At 47.4% G+C, this 16,495-nt stretch overlaps 9 protein-coding genes across 9 annotated transcripts; 4 read left to right on the top strand and 5 right to left on the bottom strand.

The window, feature by feature from the left end:
• Positions 1-1,108: 1,108 nt before the first annotated feature.
• N7483_004860 (uncharacterized protein) lies at positions 1,109-2,311 on the top strand (the record flags this gene model as incomplete). The annotated part of the gene is made up of 2 exons (XM_057088297.1): positions 1,109-1,390; positions 1,451-2,311. 2 exons carry the CDS (start codon positions 1,109-1,111, stop codon positions 2,309-2,311), a joined length of 1,143 nt encoding a protein of 380 aa, XP_056948126.1.
• A 15-nt stretch (positions 2,312-2,326) lies between these two features.
• N7483_004859 (putative carboxylesterase) lies at positions 2,327-4,002 on the bottom strand (the record flags this gene model as incomplete). Its single annotated transcript, XM_057088296.1, has 2 exons — positions 2,327-2,584; positions 2,644-4,002. 2 exons carry the CDS (start codon positions 4,000-4,002, stop codon positions 2,327-2,329), a joined length of 1,617 nt encoding a protein of 538 aa, XP_056948125.1.
• Positions 4,003-4,630: 628 nt separating this feature from the next.
• Positions 4,631-6,587, bottom strand: N7483_004858 (SET domain-containing protein; the record flags this gene model as incomplete). Its single annotated transcript, XM_057088295.1, has 2 exons — positions 4,631-6,412; positions 6,474-6,587. 2 exons carry the CDS (start codon positions 6,585-6,587, stop codon positions 4,631-4,633), a joined length of 1,896 nt encoding a protein of 631 aa, XP_056948124.1.
• Positions 6,588-7,877: 1,290 nt separating this feature from the next.
• Positions 7,878-8,420, top strand: N7483_004857 (mitochondrial 54S ribosomal protein uL14m; the record flags this gene model as incomplete). The annotated part of the gene is made up of 3 exons (XM_057088294.1): positions 7,878-7,981; positions 8,108-8,295; positions 8,350-8,420. The coding sequence occupies 3 exons, from the start codon at positions 7,878-7,880 to the stop codon at positions 8,418-8,420; spliced, it is 363 nt and encodes a 120-aa protein (XP_056948123.1).
• Positions 8,421-8,647: 227 nt separating this feature from the next.
• On the bottom strand, positions 8,648-9,483 carry N7483_004856 (DNA-directed RNA polymerase II core subunit RPB9; the record flags this gene model as incomplete). Its single annotated transcript, XM_057088293.1, has 4 exons — positions 8,648-8,692; positions 8,800-8,879; positions 8,972-9,330; positions 9,407-9,483. The coding sequence occupies 4 exons, from the start codon at positions 9,481-9,483 to the stop codon at positions 8,648-8,650; spliced, it is 561 nt and encodes a 186-aa protein (XP_056948122.1).
• Positions 9,484-9,892: 409 nt separating this feature from the next.
• pin1 (peptidylprolyl isomerase ESS1) lies at positions 9,893-10,576 on the top strand (the record flags this gene model as incomplete). Its single annotated transcript, XM_057088292.1, has 3 exons — positions 9,893-9,895; positions 9,955-10,355; positions 10,411-10,576. 3 exons carry the CDS (start codon positions 9,893-9,895, stop codon positions 10,574-10,576), a joined length of 570 nt encoding a protein of 189 aa, XP_056948121.1.
• Positions 10,577-11,275: 699 nt separating this feature from the next.
• Positions 11,276-14,097, bottom strand: N7483_004854 (uncharacterized protein; the record flags this gene model as incomplete). Its single annotated transcript, XM_057088291.1, has 4 exons — positions 11,276-11,333; positions 11,390-11,556; positions 11,609-13,726; positions 13,786-14,097. 4 exons carry the CDS (start codon positions 14,095-14,097, stop codon positions 11,276-11,278), a joined length of 2,655 nt encoding a protein of 884 aa, XP_056948120.1.
• Positions 14,098-14,332: 235 nt separating this feature from the next.
• On the top strand, positions 14,333-15,129 carry N7483_004853 (nuclear cap-binding protein subunit CBC2; the record flags this gene model as incomplete). The annotated part of the gene is made up of 5 exons (XM_057088290.1): positions 14,333-14,398; positions 14,479-14,573; positions 14,635-14,679; positions 14,734-14,925; positions 15,000-15,129. 5 exons carry the CDS (start codon positions 14,333-14,335, stop codon positions 15,127-15,129), a joined length of 528 nt encoding a protein of 175 aa, XP_056948119.1.
• Positions 15,130-15,279: 150 nt separating this feature from the next.
• On the bottom strand, positions 15,280-16,408 carry N7483_004852 (pyridoxal 5'-phosphate synthase glutaminase subunit PdxT; the record flags this gene model as incomplete). Its single annotated transcript, XM_057088289.1, has 3 exons — positions 15,280-15,859; positions 15,930-16,260; positions 16,384-16,408. The coding sequence occupies 3 exons, from the start codon at positions 16,406-16,408 to the stop codon at positions 15,280-15,282; spliced, it is 936 nt and encodes a 311-aa protein (XP_056948118.1).
• Between the last annotated feature and the right edge of the window lie 87 nt (positions 16,409-16,495).

Raw genomic sequence — 16,495 nt, 5'->3', positions numbered from 1 at the left:
AATTATGTAGAAATGTCAACTGGTCAAGGTGGATTGTTTTCGATTATCATGTCGGTATCCCATCGCCATCCCATCGGTATCCCGTCGGTATCCCAGCTAAATTTCAAGCTTCATTTCTTCGGCTGGTTTTAGCCAGATCTTGATCTTGGTCAAATACTAACTCAAAGCCTTCAATTTAATTCTCTTTCTTTATGAGAATTAATGCGTTCAGATGACCATGAGACATACTCATACTACGCCAGAGAAATACCTCAAAATCCTGTAGGCAGATAATATGTACTACAAGGCTTAACCCTGTCGCTGAAGACTGGTTCATGAAACCTAGACATCTCTCCATAACAAGACTTTCACTTGGACACCTGTTCTTAATTCCATATGCAATCTCAGAATAAGCCTTCTGGCGAGCATTTACCATGTATCATTGAGTACAGTAATGTAGACGAGAAGCACGCCATGCGGCACAAAATTGCGAAGTATTCCCCTCATCCAAGTACTAGTAACTGCTGATAAATCCATCGCATCTATCTTCTGAGAAATAGATTTTTCAAGACATAATCTTGTCTAAATTAACCGTCCACGCGTTGATGCTCTGAAATATCGCGAACCGCAAAGAATGCCACCCGTAAAATCAGTCGCGATCATTGGAGCTGGCGCCTCAGGTATACTTAACTTTTGCATTCCTTCTCCACTCTCCAATCTGACATCCTCGATAGGCGCAATAACTGCGTCAGCACTAGCAACGGAAGAATACTTCGATCGGATTCGCGTATTCGAAAGAAGAGAAACAGCAGGCGGGACATGGTAATCCAGTGAAGAACTCTGATTTATTATGCACTCTCTAAAGCTGTCACATTTGAAAGGATATATGACCCAGATCCTGGAAGACAATTCAAGCTTTCTCCGGGCAAGCTTCCACCAGATGTCGATGCTCCATCGGAAATTCCAACCTCGCTTCCTATATCGATACCACATTTGGAAAAAGAGCGATATGAGAAAACGCCTATATATGAGAGTTTGACGTTTGTATAGCCTTTACTCTGGGAATAATGAATATTCTCATCGGTGTTAGTATACTGACTTTAGAAGGACAAATGTACCTGATATCGCAATGTCTTATTCCGATTTGCCATTCGCGTATGGCCCTTTCGTTCCACATTGGGTTCCGAAACAATACATTGAGAACTACTTCTCAAGTCATCGAACGGACAGATATCTCGTCACAAATACGACTGTTGAGGATGTTGCAAAGCTGGAAGATGAGAATCTGGATTATTCGCCAGGGTGGAGACTTACACTACGCCGATTCAACGATGTGACACAGCAAGATGAGTGGTGGCAAGAGGACTTTGATGCAGTTGTCTTTGCTAATGGTCATTACTCTGTTCCTTATGTGCGTTCTATCCATGGTCTCAGCTCTTATGGCTTTATCTCTTCGCTAATATCTTTTCAGGTACCCCATGTTACAGGACTCGAGGAATATATGACCAAGTATCCCGGTCGCGTCATGCATTCAAAGCAGTTCCGATCTGCTCCTGATTTCAAACAAAAGAGAGTAATCATAATTGGCAACTCTTCTTCAGGTCAGGACCTCACCACTGCTATTGTTCGCGAGGCCGCTCTTCCTCTTTGGCAATCTCGTCGTTCACCTGGTCGATGGGATGGGGATAATCCTCCGCCTGGAGTGGAGTGGAAACCAATCATTAAAGAGTATCTTCCATCTGGAGACATCCTCTTTGTGGATGAATCGGTTATAAAGAGTGATGATATTGATAAAATCATTTATTGTACGGGGTATAAGCCCTCCTTCCCATTTTGGAATGCTCAGTGGAATGGAGGACGGATTTATGATTATGGTGAAAGTCGTTTGGTTGGAACTTATCTTCATACTTTCTTTCAGGATTACCCTACAATTGCGATCATTGGTCTACCGAGAGTGTTGACGTTTCGTTCAATGGAGTATCAGGCTATTGCTGTTGCTCGGGTTTGGTCTGGTCGCAGTTCATTGCCCTCTACAGAAGAGCAAATATCGTGGGAACGGAGCCGTGATGTATTGACGAAGCGGGAGCGAAGAAAATTCCATGATATAACTTGGGATAATGGAGAAACTGTCGAATATCTTCAAGCGTTATTTAATATCGCTGGTTTGCCTACGCTGGATGGTGCAGGAAGATATCCGCCTGTTCTTGATGCAGAGACGAGATGGGCGATTCAAAATATCAAAAAGTACCCAGAGCCAGGAAAGAAAGAGGATGAAGATGGTTATGTGGTTATTGGTTCTAATGAAGTCAAGGATAGTCTCCATTTCATCTAAGTTGCCTTGTGCTGATCAGATGGGAATATCTTTCCCTATGCTTAACCAAAAAGCGCATCTTTTCTTCAACTGTACCAATTGAACATTCTCAAATCCTTCATCCACAATCACAAATTCTTTCCCGGTGTTCTGCAGCTCTGGAACACCAGGCTCAGATGAATTGGTCAACTTGTGAGCGTTTGGGTCACCTGTCTGGAAGAAGCTAGCGAATGCACCAGCATACCCCTCGTAGACAATACGGTTTGTTTCTTGAACAGAGTTGACAGTGTCCCACTAATTAATTTCAGTCAGTCAAAGCAAAGCAGGTCCCTAATTCAATGATGAAAGCTCACATAGATCGTGTCACTCCCATGAGTAGCTGGCGGAATTGAGTATTCGCCAACATAGCCACGTGCAGGCGCTGCTGAAGCAACCCAATAAGCAGGACAAGAAAGCACCACATCACGGTAGATCAGCCCAGCACGGATGTATGTCGTATTATACTCGGTGATTGTTTCTGAACTCCCATCCACAGGATAATAAGTATTCTCAACGAGATCGATCTGCTTCGTCGACAACCCAGGCAAAAACCCAGTCAACCATCGATGAAAGCTCGCAGCAGAAGAATTGTATCCACTCGTGGTTCCCGAATCTTCCAATCCTGGAGGAATGAAGTTCTGTCCCTCGTGCGTGTTATACATTCCCCAGACGTATTCCGTATCCAGAGTCCCGCTATCCACTGCATGAGTCAACGTATCAGCCAAAAACACACCATCAATAACAGGGGCCCATGTATATGAGCTTGTGGTATATGTGTTATCATCATCAATAATAAGGCTTGCATCCCGGATAGCCTGCACGTCAATTGATTTCAAACAAGACAGTGTGTCACTATCGCGATTGTAGCCCGAACATCCAGTCAAATTAACAAGCTGGTCATAAATCGCTTCAGCTTGAGGCGCATCATATTGGTATGACTTTGGCCAAAAGGGCGAGCTAGCGAGCGCCTTTTGGAATAGCTTCGGTTGTCCGTTACGACCGTTGGCTAGGACTTGCGCAACTACTGAACCCCCTCCAGCAGACTGACCCCATATAGTGACGTTGTTCGGGTTTCCTCCAAACTGCGCAATGTTGGTTTGCACCCATTTCAACACGTATTGCTGGTCGAGTAGGCCTGGGTTCAAATCGGTGGTAGGGGACTCTTTGATTGCTTTCCCGGGTAGGAAGCCGAATGCATTGAGACGGTAGTTGGGGTAGATGACGACGTAGTCGTTCAGAGTGCTCACGTTGAGGACTGGGTAGGAATTTGGTGGCATGCCGAATGCTGCGTCACCTTCGATGAATGCACCGCCGTAGAAAACGACAAGAACGGGTCGTTTTGTTTCTTCCGATTGGTCCCATGGACGTGAGTATAGTCCAAGGTATAGACAATCTTCGGATCCGTTGACGGTGCGCTGGGCGCACATGTCGAATGTTTGGTCTGTGTCGTAGACGCTTTCGTTGATCTTGTGCGGTGGCTGAGGTGCTCGGAACCGGTTTTCACCTGTCGGTGGTGCAGCAAAGGGGATCTTGCGGAAATAGGACAGGTTGTAGGTGGCATCGTATGTGCCCTGGAAGTTGCCATAGTTCAGCTGGACGAGTGGATCATCGTAGGCGCTCACTAGCACTGTGAGAGCCACTACCAGGGATAGGAATGTATATAAGGATATCATGTCTATTAGAGTACCAACAGAGACTCGATTTATCAAGGATAATATGGGGTGGTGGATATGAAATGCACCATGGTATAGGAAATCAGTCTATATACCTCATTTTGGCAACCACGCTTCCCAGAAATGGCCAAATGTGGACGGAGAAAGGCCCGAATCAGTACTACATGGTGTCTCGTGCTAATGCTTAAGGTATCGTTCAACAGGGTTCTGATATTAACAAGCACTGGGATCTTGTCTGTTATTGGTGCAGTTATTGTTGATGAATCCCTGAGATCGCGGGGACGAAATGCGGGGATGTGAAGAAGAGAGAGTTACTTCGGTGTCGATCAACCCGAGTTTACGGTAAATATCAGGAAGTTAGTATGAGATCATAGAGAAGGGTAAAAATTTGATGCTGTATTATTGAATATGTCCGAATTTCAATGTTTGTGTAGTAAATCAACCTCTGACTCCCCAGTTCCCATAAACCGCCCGATGCAGTTCAAATCCGAAAATACACCATGACCCGCCAATGATTAATAGAAAAACACCAAGTCCAATGCTTTGGAGCAAGAAAATATAAAAGAATGTTTCAAAAGAACTCCTTCCACGTCAATATTGTCCTCTCTCATACATGTGCATGTGCTCTTCACATCGTCATTCGCAGTTCTCTGGTGAGACGGCGACTCGCACGAGTGCTACGACGGGCCTCAGCAGTATCACTCGCTTCTGTATCTGTTCGTGTATCTGATAGTTCCGGGGTAAAGGTGATGCCAAAGCTAATGCCTCGGTCCCGGCGAGATACACGGGCCTCGGATTCGGGGGAGATAAAGCGATGAATGGTCCGGTGGTCCATGACGCGCTCCTCGCCATCATTGCGGTCGTCTGTTTGTGGCCACTGGTAACCGTACAGCTTAGAATGTCGCTCGCAGCGGGGACACTCGCGACGTGTCTGGTATGAATTTGACTGCACGAACCACGAATCGCATGTTTGACATTCGACCCAACGGTCGTATTTCAGTGCTAAAAGTCGTGAAGTCTTCGTGTAATCTCCTGGAACTCGAGCGATAGGTGTCTCATCCTCGTCAGAAACGACAACTTGCCATTTACGACGGGTACGACGAGTTTTGGGCTTATCGATGACTATTGCAACCGTCTCGTCCACTTCGACTGTCTGTAAAGCTTCGCCGGATCGGGTATTGACACCTGTTTCGATGACTGAAGTAGGAACGCTGGAGGTCGATGATCGTTGAGATTCATCGGTAGCAGAGCCGGCAGATTCATAGCCAATGGAGATTGCCGCGCGGACATTGGTGGTCTCAATCGACTCAATCGGAGCAGCGGGGTCATTGTTAATTGCCGAGATACCTGATTTATCAGGACCTAAATCAGATGGGAGTGAAACAGAAACAGCGTCGACGACGATCTCAGAAACGATCAACTCCCGTCTGAGTTTGGAGTGTCGGTCGCGCGCAGTATGCGTAGCAACTACAGTAGAGTCTAACTCAGGGTCAGGAGTAGGAGGAAGGTCGGAATCCGGGGTCGCGGTGAGCTCAGTAAGGGAGATTTCTTCTCGCAATTTAGACGTTTGACGCTGGAACTTGGCTCGCTTGCGCGGGGTAGAACATAGGGAAGGCGGATCTTCCGCATCCAAGTCCGAATCGCGGCGCCGTTTCTTGCTGGGAATTTCGACAGGGATTTCCTCATCCATGGAGACTGGTGTAGACTCCTTGCTATTCGTCTCGGAATCCGAATGTGATTGTGGTGCCCACCCGTTGCGGGTGGCTCGCTCACAGGTTAAGCATAAACATTCACAATTATCAATACCGAAATAGTCCTCTCCGTATGAGACAGTGATCTCTTCTCCCTCGTAGATGTTTCGTGTGGCCATGACTGACATCCCCTCATTTCCTCGAGTGACCAAGCGACCGTTGGCATCACAGTCATGGTTGGCGAAACGAGCGGGTCCAAGGAAGAACGAAGGGGTTTTCCGACGACTGGACATCACCACACTGAAATCCTGTCGAGTCAAGCCCAAATCGAGCTCTTCTTCCTTGGTCATGGAGACCAAAGTTCCACTGAGGAACTTAATTTCCTGGCCAGACTTGATGAACTTCCGGGCACATATAGCAGCTTCGTGCTGTGTGATAATGTATCGATTGGTCGTGGTGACCTCGAACGGACAGTCCGGGTGGTACATCTGGACATATTTGCGGAGGTGGCGGCGAAACCACTCCTTTTCACGAGGGCTTGGTAAATTGTTCAAGTATTTCCTAAGTCCAGGCAATTCCAGCAGCTTGCGCTCAGCTTGCGGTACGTCTTTGCCAACGACCACGTCATGAAGGAGGACGCGCCCTACGTCGTCATCGTGGATTCCGCGGGCTGGGCTGTACTTGGTGCGATTCTTGCGTGTAGTGGTCCAGAAATAGGCCTGATCGTGAAGTCTAGTTAGTTGACTGGTCATGGACACGGATGGAGCACGAGATGCCTACATGATCGACTAGCGCATCGGTTGCGACATCGTCATAACTGGCCAGTTTGGCCAAGGTCAAGCGTTCACGACGCTCGGTTGCAGGAGATATGGAGCGAGACTTCTTTGGTGGCATGGCGACAATTATGATTACCGGAAAATGAAAAACAGTAAGGAGAGAGGCGTAATCATGGGGATTCCAAGGCAATTTGCTCGGGCTTTTCTTAGGAGCTGAACACGCGATCCGAGGGCGGGAAGAAGAATAGATTGCAAGAGGGGTTTGGTGAGACGACCAGGGAGCGAAAAAACGACAGGGTGAATGAAAGAGATACAATCACAACGCCAACATGGCGATGAGGAAGTTAATGGGGGCGCCAATTGGTGCTGAGTGAAGGGCTCTCTCTCTGTCGCAAAGGGGGAGAGACTACTTTTTCCCGCGTTCCAGGAACTCGGCCCGTTCTCGCCGCTCTTTGGCTCCTCCATACTCCATACTTCGGAGGGCCTTGCATATAGACCAATGATAATTATAGTAGCTGATTCTTAGCTTGGGGCCGATTATGTACTTGAATGCTTCTTGAACTTCAGTTTCTATGTTCTTCACCTATAATTAATTACATAGGGTGTGGCATGCCTTCGGTTCCACCACCATATCACCTCATATCAGGTTTGTCTGCCGAAAATTGAATCCTGAATTATTCTCCGATATAAGGTGCAATGGGATTTGTGAAGCTATTATCACGAAATATTGATAGAGATGTGCCTAATTGCTATGAATTGACACCGATAGTAGTCATTTATATTCATTTATGATGCAAGGTTTACTTCAATCTATAGTACTCCGTACAGTAGGTACTACTACGCAGAATAAGCGCCGTCTCTAAATACAGTCAACTGGTTTCAAGGCGCCATAAGGCCACCAATATGACAACTTTACTAGGTATGGATACCAATTGTTAATCTCATTGATTTCCTAGTTTAATTTTTGTAATGTAAAACCCTTATTGAATTTACCGTGACAGCTCTTCAAATTGAAGATTTAAACACTACTAGTACTGACTCGGAGTTCTTCCTATAGTAATTCCTATCCATGGTCGATATATGCTGCATCCGAGTCACACAGTGAGACCATCCATCAATCATATTTCATGCTCCAAGTTATAACATTTTAATTTTCCAGGCGAAAGGAATACTTCAAACCAGAATAAAATATCGAACATTTGAAACAAACAATGCATAGTACTAATTTCAAATGTCTCTACCTAGGTAATGCAGATAACTATATCGGACAAACCTTCCGTTCGGGGAAACTCCATTCCGCCCGATCAAATTATCATAATGCGAGTCTCTCCGCAAGTACCTTCTCCTCAATGCGCCCACCATGATCCAACTAAAGGTAATTATACCCCTGAAATATTGAGAAAATTATATGCTCATATCCCGTACAGACACTATTAAGCTGTATCGACAACTCCGGCGCCTCGGTCGTCGAGTGCGTCAACGTCCTGAAGAAGAAGCGGCCCGCGACTATCGGTTCGTCACGAAACCCCAACCCCAACCCTCGAATAAGGAGATGGGAATGCGCAGGAGGCAATTTAATAAAGGCTAATGGGATTTGGTTATAGGTGATCGGATAGTCGTCGTTGTTCAGAAACAGAGAGCAGCCGGATCCGAGGGCTCAGGGACTGCTCTTGCGAATAAGGTTCGCCGTGGTGATATTCGACATGCCGTTGTCGTTCGTGTGAAGAAGGAATTGCAGCGCCCAGATGGATCGCTTGTCCGATTTGGTGATAATGCCTGTGTTTTGATCAATAAGGCTGGTGACCCCATTGGCACAAGAATGAACGGTGAGTTGGGAATCTCTTGGTCGGATACCATTCATTTGCTAATTACTCTTCTAGGTGTCGTCGGTCAAGAACTCCGTGGCAAGCAGTGGTCTAAGATCTTGTCATTGGCCCCTGTGCACGTGTAAGATTATCTACTGGTTGTCATTGTTTTATTACTATTTTGAGAAAGCGTTTTTTGGGAAAGCATATGTTTGTATCAATAGAAATCATCTTCGCCGCTAAAAACACCAAGCCTTTGGACAGACCATAGAGTGTTCTTCCTTCATCGCCAGACTCCAAAACATGCAGAAAGCGGAAAACAAGAGAAAGACCGAGGATGGGTATCGGGGAATCGGGTATCGTAGAATCGTCATCACATGAAAACGTTACCGCAAGCACAGCACACGTAGTAGAGTTTCTGTCGAGAAGAGTTGGCGAATGATCGTTGAAGCGTGCAACGTAAATAGACGGGGTAAAAAATATAAACGCGAAAAAAAATAAAGGCATCGCCCTTGGGGTGCTCACCATTCCAGTCTCAGCAGATCGCTGTTGCGACTGGAAAAAGACTGCTTCGTTCTCGCCACAACTGGGACACAGCTTGTTCGCTCGAGGAAGCTAAAATAGCGCGTGTAACAAATAAAGTCAGCCTCAATGTTGAGAATTTAGGAGTGAGTGGTGGTGTTGGTAGAACAACGACTGGCAGGAGAACTACTCCATTCCAGATTGCTATCCTCAAGGTTGTCATCTTCCTCTTCTTCGGGGCAGACGGTGCAGGGGGCTTCGCCACATTTGAAGCAGGTAATCTCCGCATCGCAAAGATAGCAAAAGCCGGGGATAAGAGAAGGGATTCCAGAGGGGATGCCTGTGATGCGCGGGAGACAAACCGTGGGGTCGGAGCCCACATCCTGGGTCACACCGGCGGTGTCGCCAACTTGGCTGTTAAGCTTGTTCTGGTAAACACAGTAAGAGCTAGCAGGTTCGCCCACGTGGCAGGTACGGCAAGTAAACATCAGTTGGTTGGTGGCGCGATCCTCCTTCGGGTAAAGCAAGTTGGAGCTGGTAAGAAGAGTGTTAGAAGATGCGCAACTGCAATTCAACAGAGGGAAAAAAAGACAAAAAAAAGACTTACCACTCGCGACAGAAGCGAAAATGGATCTGGTCAGCTTGCTTGGTGTCACCACCAGCAGAGGGAGAAGGACTAGCAGACATTGTCGAAAGTGAATGAGACAATCTTAAGAGATAGTCTTAGATATTTCGAGCGAATGGTGAATGGTAGAAGATATGGAAATAGGCGCTAGGCGAAACTGGATCGGGATTGATCAGAAAGACTGTGAATGGGTGATGGAAAATACTGGGATGAGTGAAGTGAAGAAGTGAAGAGCAAAGTGTTTTGGGGGGAAGAGAAGATAAAGTAGAAGGTGCCTAAATTATATGAAGTGAGGGAAGTCACACATATTGACTCCAAGCGCATTCGCTGTGGCAAGATGTTTGTATTGTTTGCATTTTCCCCCGCATGATTACTGAATAGTACTTCTAGTCCCGCATTTTCCAAGTCAATAGCTTTCCCCAAACCACACCAGAACAGACTTTATTTGCTTTTTACTTTTGTTTTTACGATATGGTTAGTGTAAAACAAAAAATCTATAATAGATTGCGCATTCACTAAGTGAAGTAATACAGGCCGATTCAGGATTACCTTCAGGTTGGGAAGTTCGCCATTCCAACTCCAAGAACCTTCCCTACTATTTCTGCGCCGCTACCAAAGAATCTCGCTGGGAACCTCCTGCCGAGACTGATACCGAAAAATTGAAGCTCTACATGGCTCAACACCACACCGCCGCCGCCCGCGCTGATGTCTCAGGACAAGGTGAGGGCAAGATCCGCTGCAGCCACTTGCTCGTTAAGCACCGCGACAGCCGACGTCCCAGCAGCTGGAGGGAAGCAGATATTACACGGTCCAAGGAGGAGGCTATTGAAATTCTCAAGGGCCATGAAGCTCGTATTCAATCTGGGGAAGTTACCCTGGGAGACCTTGCCATCTCCGAGTCGGACTGCAGCAGCGCCCGGAAGAAGGGTGACCTGTAAGTCCATCATTCCCCATTATAATACTTGGTGGCAGAGCTGACACATCTCTAGTGGTTTCTTCGGTCCCGGTGAAATGCAGAAGGAGTTTGAAGATGCCGCTTTTGCGCTGCAACCTGGTCAAGTCAGCGGCATCACCGAGACTGCCTCGGGTGTTCATCTAATTCAACGGTATATATCAACAAGATTCCTTTGCAGAGGCCTTGCTAACTTGCATTAAAATAGCATCCAGTGATCTGGCTACCATTTAACCGACTTGAAGTTGTGATTGACGGACTGGTTTTTTTTTTCAGTCTAGTGCATGTACCATCTTTCGGCAAAACTCTTGGTCTATCCTCTTTGATTTGGAACTTTCTTTTTTGTTTAATGCGACCAAGAGAAAAGACTATGTTTACACAAACACACTCAAGAAATGTAATTGGGAGGCATGTTTGGCGGTGGTCTTAGAAATTCTGCTGCGATAAAACCCGAGTTCAATGATTCTACTATATAACTCCAGCGGATCACGATCTTGGATAACTGGGAAATCAATGAAATCAATGACATCCATTATGCCAATTTTAATTGACCTCTACGCTTTTTTATTCTATTTGATCGTGATCTCTTCAAGGTCTACTTGAGTAGTGCATGTGGAGAGGATAGAACATTTTGAATGACTAATAATATCAAGCATTACATAGGCAAGATGTCTGGGGTCATGGATTCAAGCAAGGCTCATTAGACCTTGCAAGCAGTTCTATACATGTGCAAGATCATCCAAAGATGGCTAACCTCGTATCGGATTAAATTGTTATGAGTATCGGAATTTGGCGTTGCATTTCGTTTGATGGTAAACAGGGACATCATCGCTATTCAACTCGATGGCCACAATAACAGAAAATTCAATAATTCAGCATGCGCTGATATCTCACAGTCATAACTAAAAGCTAGTGTTGAGACGCTCAAGACGAGAAGTAATGGCATCAATAACAGCAGACCTGAAACATTCATTAGCATTGAACAATATTTCGATAAGAGGTTGATCAGAACTTACTCTCGCTCCACCATTCTCATGGCATCTGCTACCCGCTGGCGCTGGAGACGTTGCGGCACCTTGGGTTGAGAAGCTCCAGGCGATGATGGGTTGCCAGGCTCAGGAGACAACGACTTGGCAGAGATCGACTTGGTTTCAGCCATAAGATCCAGGGCTAATTGTTTGACCTGGAATAGTATTAGTGTATAGTTCAACAGTAAACGAGGATATAAAACTTACAGTTTCCAGTCGCTGGGTAAGGTTTTCACGCTCTTCGGATTTGGATTTCTCGTAGTCAATGGCCTCAGACAAGGTATTCACCTCAATCGCCCAGGCCTTCTCCTTTTCACTCAGGGGGCGACCACCCGAGTTCAAGACCTTCTTACGCAAGGCATCATATCGGTGAATGAGATCTGTCTGTCTATCCTTCGCAGCTTGTAATCTCTTGTCCAGAGCCTCGCCATTTCGGGAACCCTCCTTGCGGGTACCATCCTCGCCGACCTCGCTCGTTACTCCCTTGATACGCTCGGCAACATCAGAGAGTTGCTTCAGCTGATCCTGCATTTCCCCTTGAAGTCTTTCGCACCGGCGGAAGAGATCTGAGGCAGCTCTTTCCAGTGCATTGGTGTGGGCGGAAAGAACACGATGAGCTGTGGTCACAAGATCAAGTGTCGCCGGCGATAGGCGTACCTGCTCCTTCAGAGTGTGGCGCTGACGATGAGGAACATGCTTGTCAACGAATGAATCCAAAGGAGAGTTCGCGTAGAGAATAGCTGGGACCTGGTAAGGGGCACGTCGAGGTGGGATACTAGGCGATCCTGTGCGAGGAGTTCTCTGCTCAGACAGATGGGCATCCAATACAGACGAGAATGAGTCTTCAGGAGAGTCCATAACAGCTGCATACGGATTCGAGGAATTGTAGGTGAGGAGGAGGTAACCAAGATCGTAGTCATAGAAGACTAGAGAGGCAGCGAGATGGTCTTTCTGAGCCGTAATCTCGGTTTCCAAAACCTGGAGAATGCGTTCTCTTTGAGCAACATTTCCACTGCATAGGACTTGGAGGCGGAAGCCAGAGCCTGACGGATCCTCTGCCTGGAGCTCTGCTTCCAGGCGTTGCACCCAATCAGACATCGAAAAGGACACCACATTAGTCGCGGTAGTGACGAAGAATGAGTAGCGTGAGTGGACATCCCTGCTGAAAACAGGCCATGTCACGGATTCCATTCCGTTTGTTTTAATTGTGTCCAAGGACTCAACCAGGACGAGGTCAGACGGCTCTGAGAGGGGAGTTCGGAAAGAGTTCTTCTTTGCCTTGGGTAGCCATTGTCCTTCAACTCCATCAAGTTCAAGACAAATATGGATGCGCCCACTCCCACTAGAAATGCAAATGACCGTCGCCGACAGTTTGTCTTGCTCAATAGTATCAGCAGTGAGCTCCTCATCCTCGCCCATCATCAAGTCCTCAACATTCAACCTGGCAGCAACGACATGAATGTCACAGAGGTCTAGATCATCCAATTCATCTCCCGTCTCAAATCGGAATGGACCTTGTAAACGAGGAATGGCACTTGGGTTGGCTGGTCGAGTAAAAACATCCGCGCCCTGGATATTTCCCGAATCCGAGGGAGCCTCCAAAGACTCTTGTTCGTCGATCTCTCGGAGCCAATCATACTGTTGTCGGGATGCGATCAACTGCTCTTCAAGGTCTTCAGCAGAATCGTCCAGGGCTGCCAACTTCGGTACAATAGCCGAAGACAGCGAAGGAATGGTGGTCGACGGCGCTTGCCACTTTGAGGGTAGCAAGGGACACAGTGCATAGAGATCGCCTGGGCGCATCGCAACCCAAAGAGTCATCGGAGCCCACGCATCTTCCTTCTCATTTCCATTGCCGGCAAAACAAGCAGAAGCGACTTCCATATCGACAATGTCGGCAGAGAAGCCCTTGCTCTTACCGAATCCCGAGGGCGCGAAGTCCTGATCGGACGAGCTTCCGTCAACAAGCTTTCTTAGGTCCACCGCCAGCGTAGGCTGGTCAAATGACCAGTGATTGTTCCTATCTAGCTCCCATACGCGCACTGCTGCATCCGCAGTGATCGTAACAATACATCCTCCCAGGTTGGTATGCAAGCCCAGCGGGTGCCATAGCGCGGACACTACCGGTGCTTCTGGAATGACGTGGGTGGTTGGGCCGAGTTGATAGGTCTTCAAGCGAATCGGAGATTTGTCTGTAGAGGAAAGGTGGGATGAATCTGGTAGAACAGCGATATGGACGGTGTGCTCTGTGACTATAGCAAGGAATGCGCCATTCGGAGAAGGGAGAATCTGCTTGATGAGGCCGTAGACAGGTACTGACAAAATCTGGGATTCGTTAGCACTCAGTATATCGAGAATTTGATGATAGGATAAAGAAGAAGTACCCTGTATGTGGGAATTTCAGTTGCATTTGCCTGGGCCTTTGCAGGCTCTGCAGGACTCTTCTTTTGTCGCGCTTGTTGCTGCCATTGATCCTTCACTCGCGCTAGGTCAGACCAGCGGATCTCATTGTCGACAACTGCGAATACCTCATTCTCTCGCTTTGCGATTGTGCGAGTCGCTGCTGTTGGTCCAGAAATTTTAGACCCATTTTCCAGGCCTTGCGCAGGGCTCTTGATGGAGGCGCTGGTAAAAAGGCTGGCACCAGGCGAGGGCCGGCAGAGCCAGGCTGGCGCGTAGCTATTGACCTTGGGCATGGAGATAGATTGATCAAAATGAAATCAAATAAGATCCAATATTCAAAATAAAGGGGTTGAATCTTAGATCATGCCAGGCCGAATACCAGTGTACAAAGTGGTAGTGTTGATGCGGCGGTGGAATTTGGGCGCGCCAAGATCTTTGAGAAGCTCCGAGCTCTCTTGTCCGCCTTCCTGATCGCCGTTTCACTTTCATTCCCTCACCACCCATTGTTTTCTCAACTTTACATCCAACATGAGTGTATTGGCCATCAACACAGTAGATCGTCTGGATCGACCCAGTGCTTATTATGCCGGCAAGGTGAGTCGATCGACTTGGGTCTTTAGCAAACCTTGCAAGGTATGCTCCTCGAAACAAATCAGTGCTAATGGAGAATACAGAATAAGCGCCGCAGATATAATGACCGCGAAGAAGAGAGAGAACAGGAGGAGGCTTCGAAGTTAACCAATGCGACGACTCTCTATGTGGGCAATTTGTAAGTTATGGTATTTATGCTGTGATTTAGGTACGTGCTGCTAATGCTATCTCCACCGTAGGTCGTTTTATACAACAGAGGAACAAATTCACGAGCTCTTCGCCAAGTGAGCATTCCCGAATCCATCGAATATATCTCCGAAGCTAACATGAGCTCTCAGGTGTGGTGAGATCAAGCGTTTGGTCATGGGTCTGGACCGCTTCAACAAGACGCCCTGCGGATTCTGTTTTGTCGAATACTACACTCATCAAGATGCGCTGGATTGCCTGAAATACATTGGTGGTACCAAGCTTGATGAGCGGATTATTCGAACTGATCTGGATCCCGGGTTCGAAGAGGGTCGGCAATACGGGTACGTCAAGCCTATGGCTCAACTGCGAGAATACAGTCAATTCCCGGCGCCTGCATGCTAATATACTATTCCAGACGTGGAAAATCGGGTGGTCAGGTTCGCGACGAGTACCGTGATGAGTACGATCCCGGACGAGGCGGATATGGCCGTGCATACGATGAGCAGCGCCAGCGCGAGGAAGATGAATACGGCGCAGGACGGTAGGTTATTAATGGATATGAAGCGTTGGTACTGGCAAAATGGCGTTATCTCCTCGGCGTGAAATCGATTAGCAAAACGAAGAAAATATCGCAAAATTCTATTGATTGGATCCCTTATGTACATGTTTTCTATTTGCATCGCTTCTAATTTGCTTTATTGTGCCAATCTGTTCAGTTTGTTCCTTTTGATGACGGCAGCTTGCACCTGGCGCAACCACCACGCATGGATTCGAGCATCTCCAGTCAGCTCCGGATGAAAGCTTGTCCCGAAGACATTGCCCTGTCGCACAGCAATAACATCGCCTACTTCTTCATCGGGACTAATGTTGCGTCCTTGGGTAGCGATACGGGCCGCCGGTCCTGATAAGGTAGCCAGCACCTCGACGCTCTCGGCTGTTGCAGCTTGGGCCACTGCATCTTTGGTCTGTCTTGATGGTGCAACAACAGTATCCTCCCGTCCAACCTCTTCAGTCTGTATGCCCTCTTGGTGTGGTAATATGCACTCCACAATTGGAGCCCGAATAAAGACGGCCGGGAATGGCGCTGCGCCTTCTCCCAAGAAGGAAAGGTCAAGCGGAGCCTGGAAGCTTTCTGTTTGTCGACCAAAGTGGTTGCGATTGACTCGAACATCAAGGCCACCAATCAATTCCTGGCCACCTTTCTTTGTACGGTTGGCGGACTCGGCGAGTAGGATCAGACCGGCGCATGTGCCCCAAACCGGCTTGCGAGAGACCCTATACAAATCGCCACATTAGATCGGAGCTCAGCCGTATTACTGGGTTACAAGTATGAAGGTGCACTCACTTGACAAAGTCTCTCAATGGGTCCAAGATATTGGATCTGGCCGCCACCAGAGACATCGTTGTACTTTCGCCACCAGGTAGAACAAGGCCATCGCATCTAGCGAGTTCTTCCGGTGTTCGTACTTCAATGAACTCCCACTCTGAAGATGAATCCGGCTCCACAGCCTTTTTTAACAGGTGAACATGCTCAATGAAAGCACCCTGCAGGGCAAGAACACCCACTGTCACTGTCATTTTTCGTAGTTTGAACAAAGTATGAGAAAGAAGGTTTGTCCCTGCGGTGATATGTATGACTCGATTCGCACGTGATGTCCATTTTCCGCGGGGAAAGTCTTATCAGCACGTGCAGTTTGTACCTGATCAATTGATAAGCCTGTTAGTGTGAGCATCTAACATCATCTACAGCAATAAACATCATTGCCTCGTGGTGGGGCTCTGGATGATCTGAAATTTACCGACAAAATCCATTGACTCAGGCATAATCCATTTATCGAGCTGGCATACTTGGACCCTAGGCATTCTCACGTCGAATCGATCACTTTTATATTGCTGCCCCTCCGAGATAAG

The sequence above is a fragment of the Penicillium malachiteum genome, assembly GCF_028827825.1.
Source record: "Penicillium malachiteum strain IBT 17515 chromosome Unknown utg000002l:1.0-8849297.0:1.0-8852440.0, whole genome shotgun sequence".
In the NCBI taxonomy this organism is placed as follows: Eukaryota; Fungi; Ascomycota; class Eurotiomycetes; order Eurotiales; family Aspergillaceae; genus Penicillium; species Penicillium malachiteum.
The sequence above is the reverse complement of the archived record's forward strand: the minus strand, read 5'-3'. Positions and strand labels throughout refer to the sequence as shown.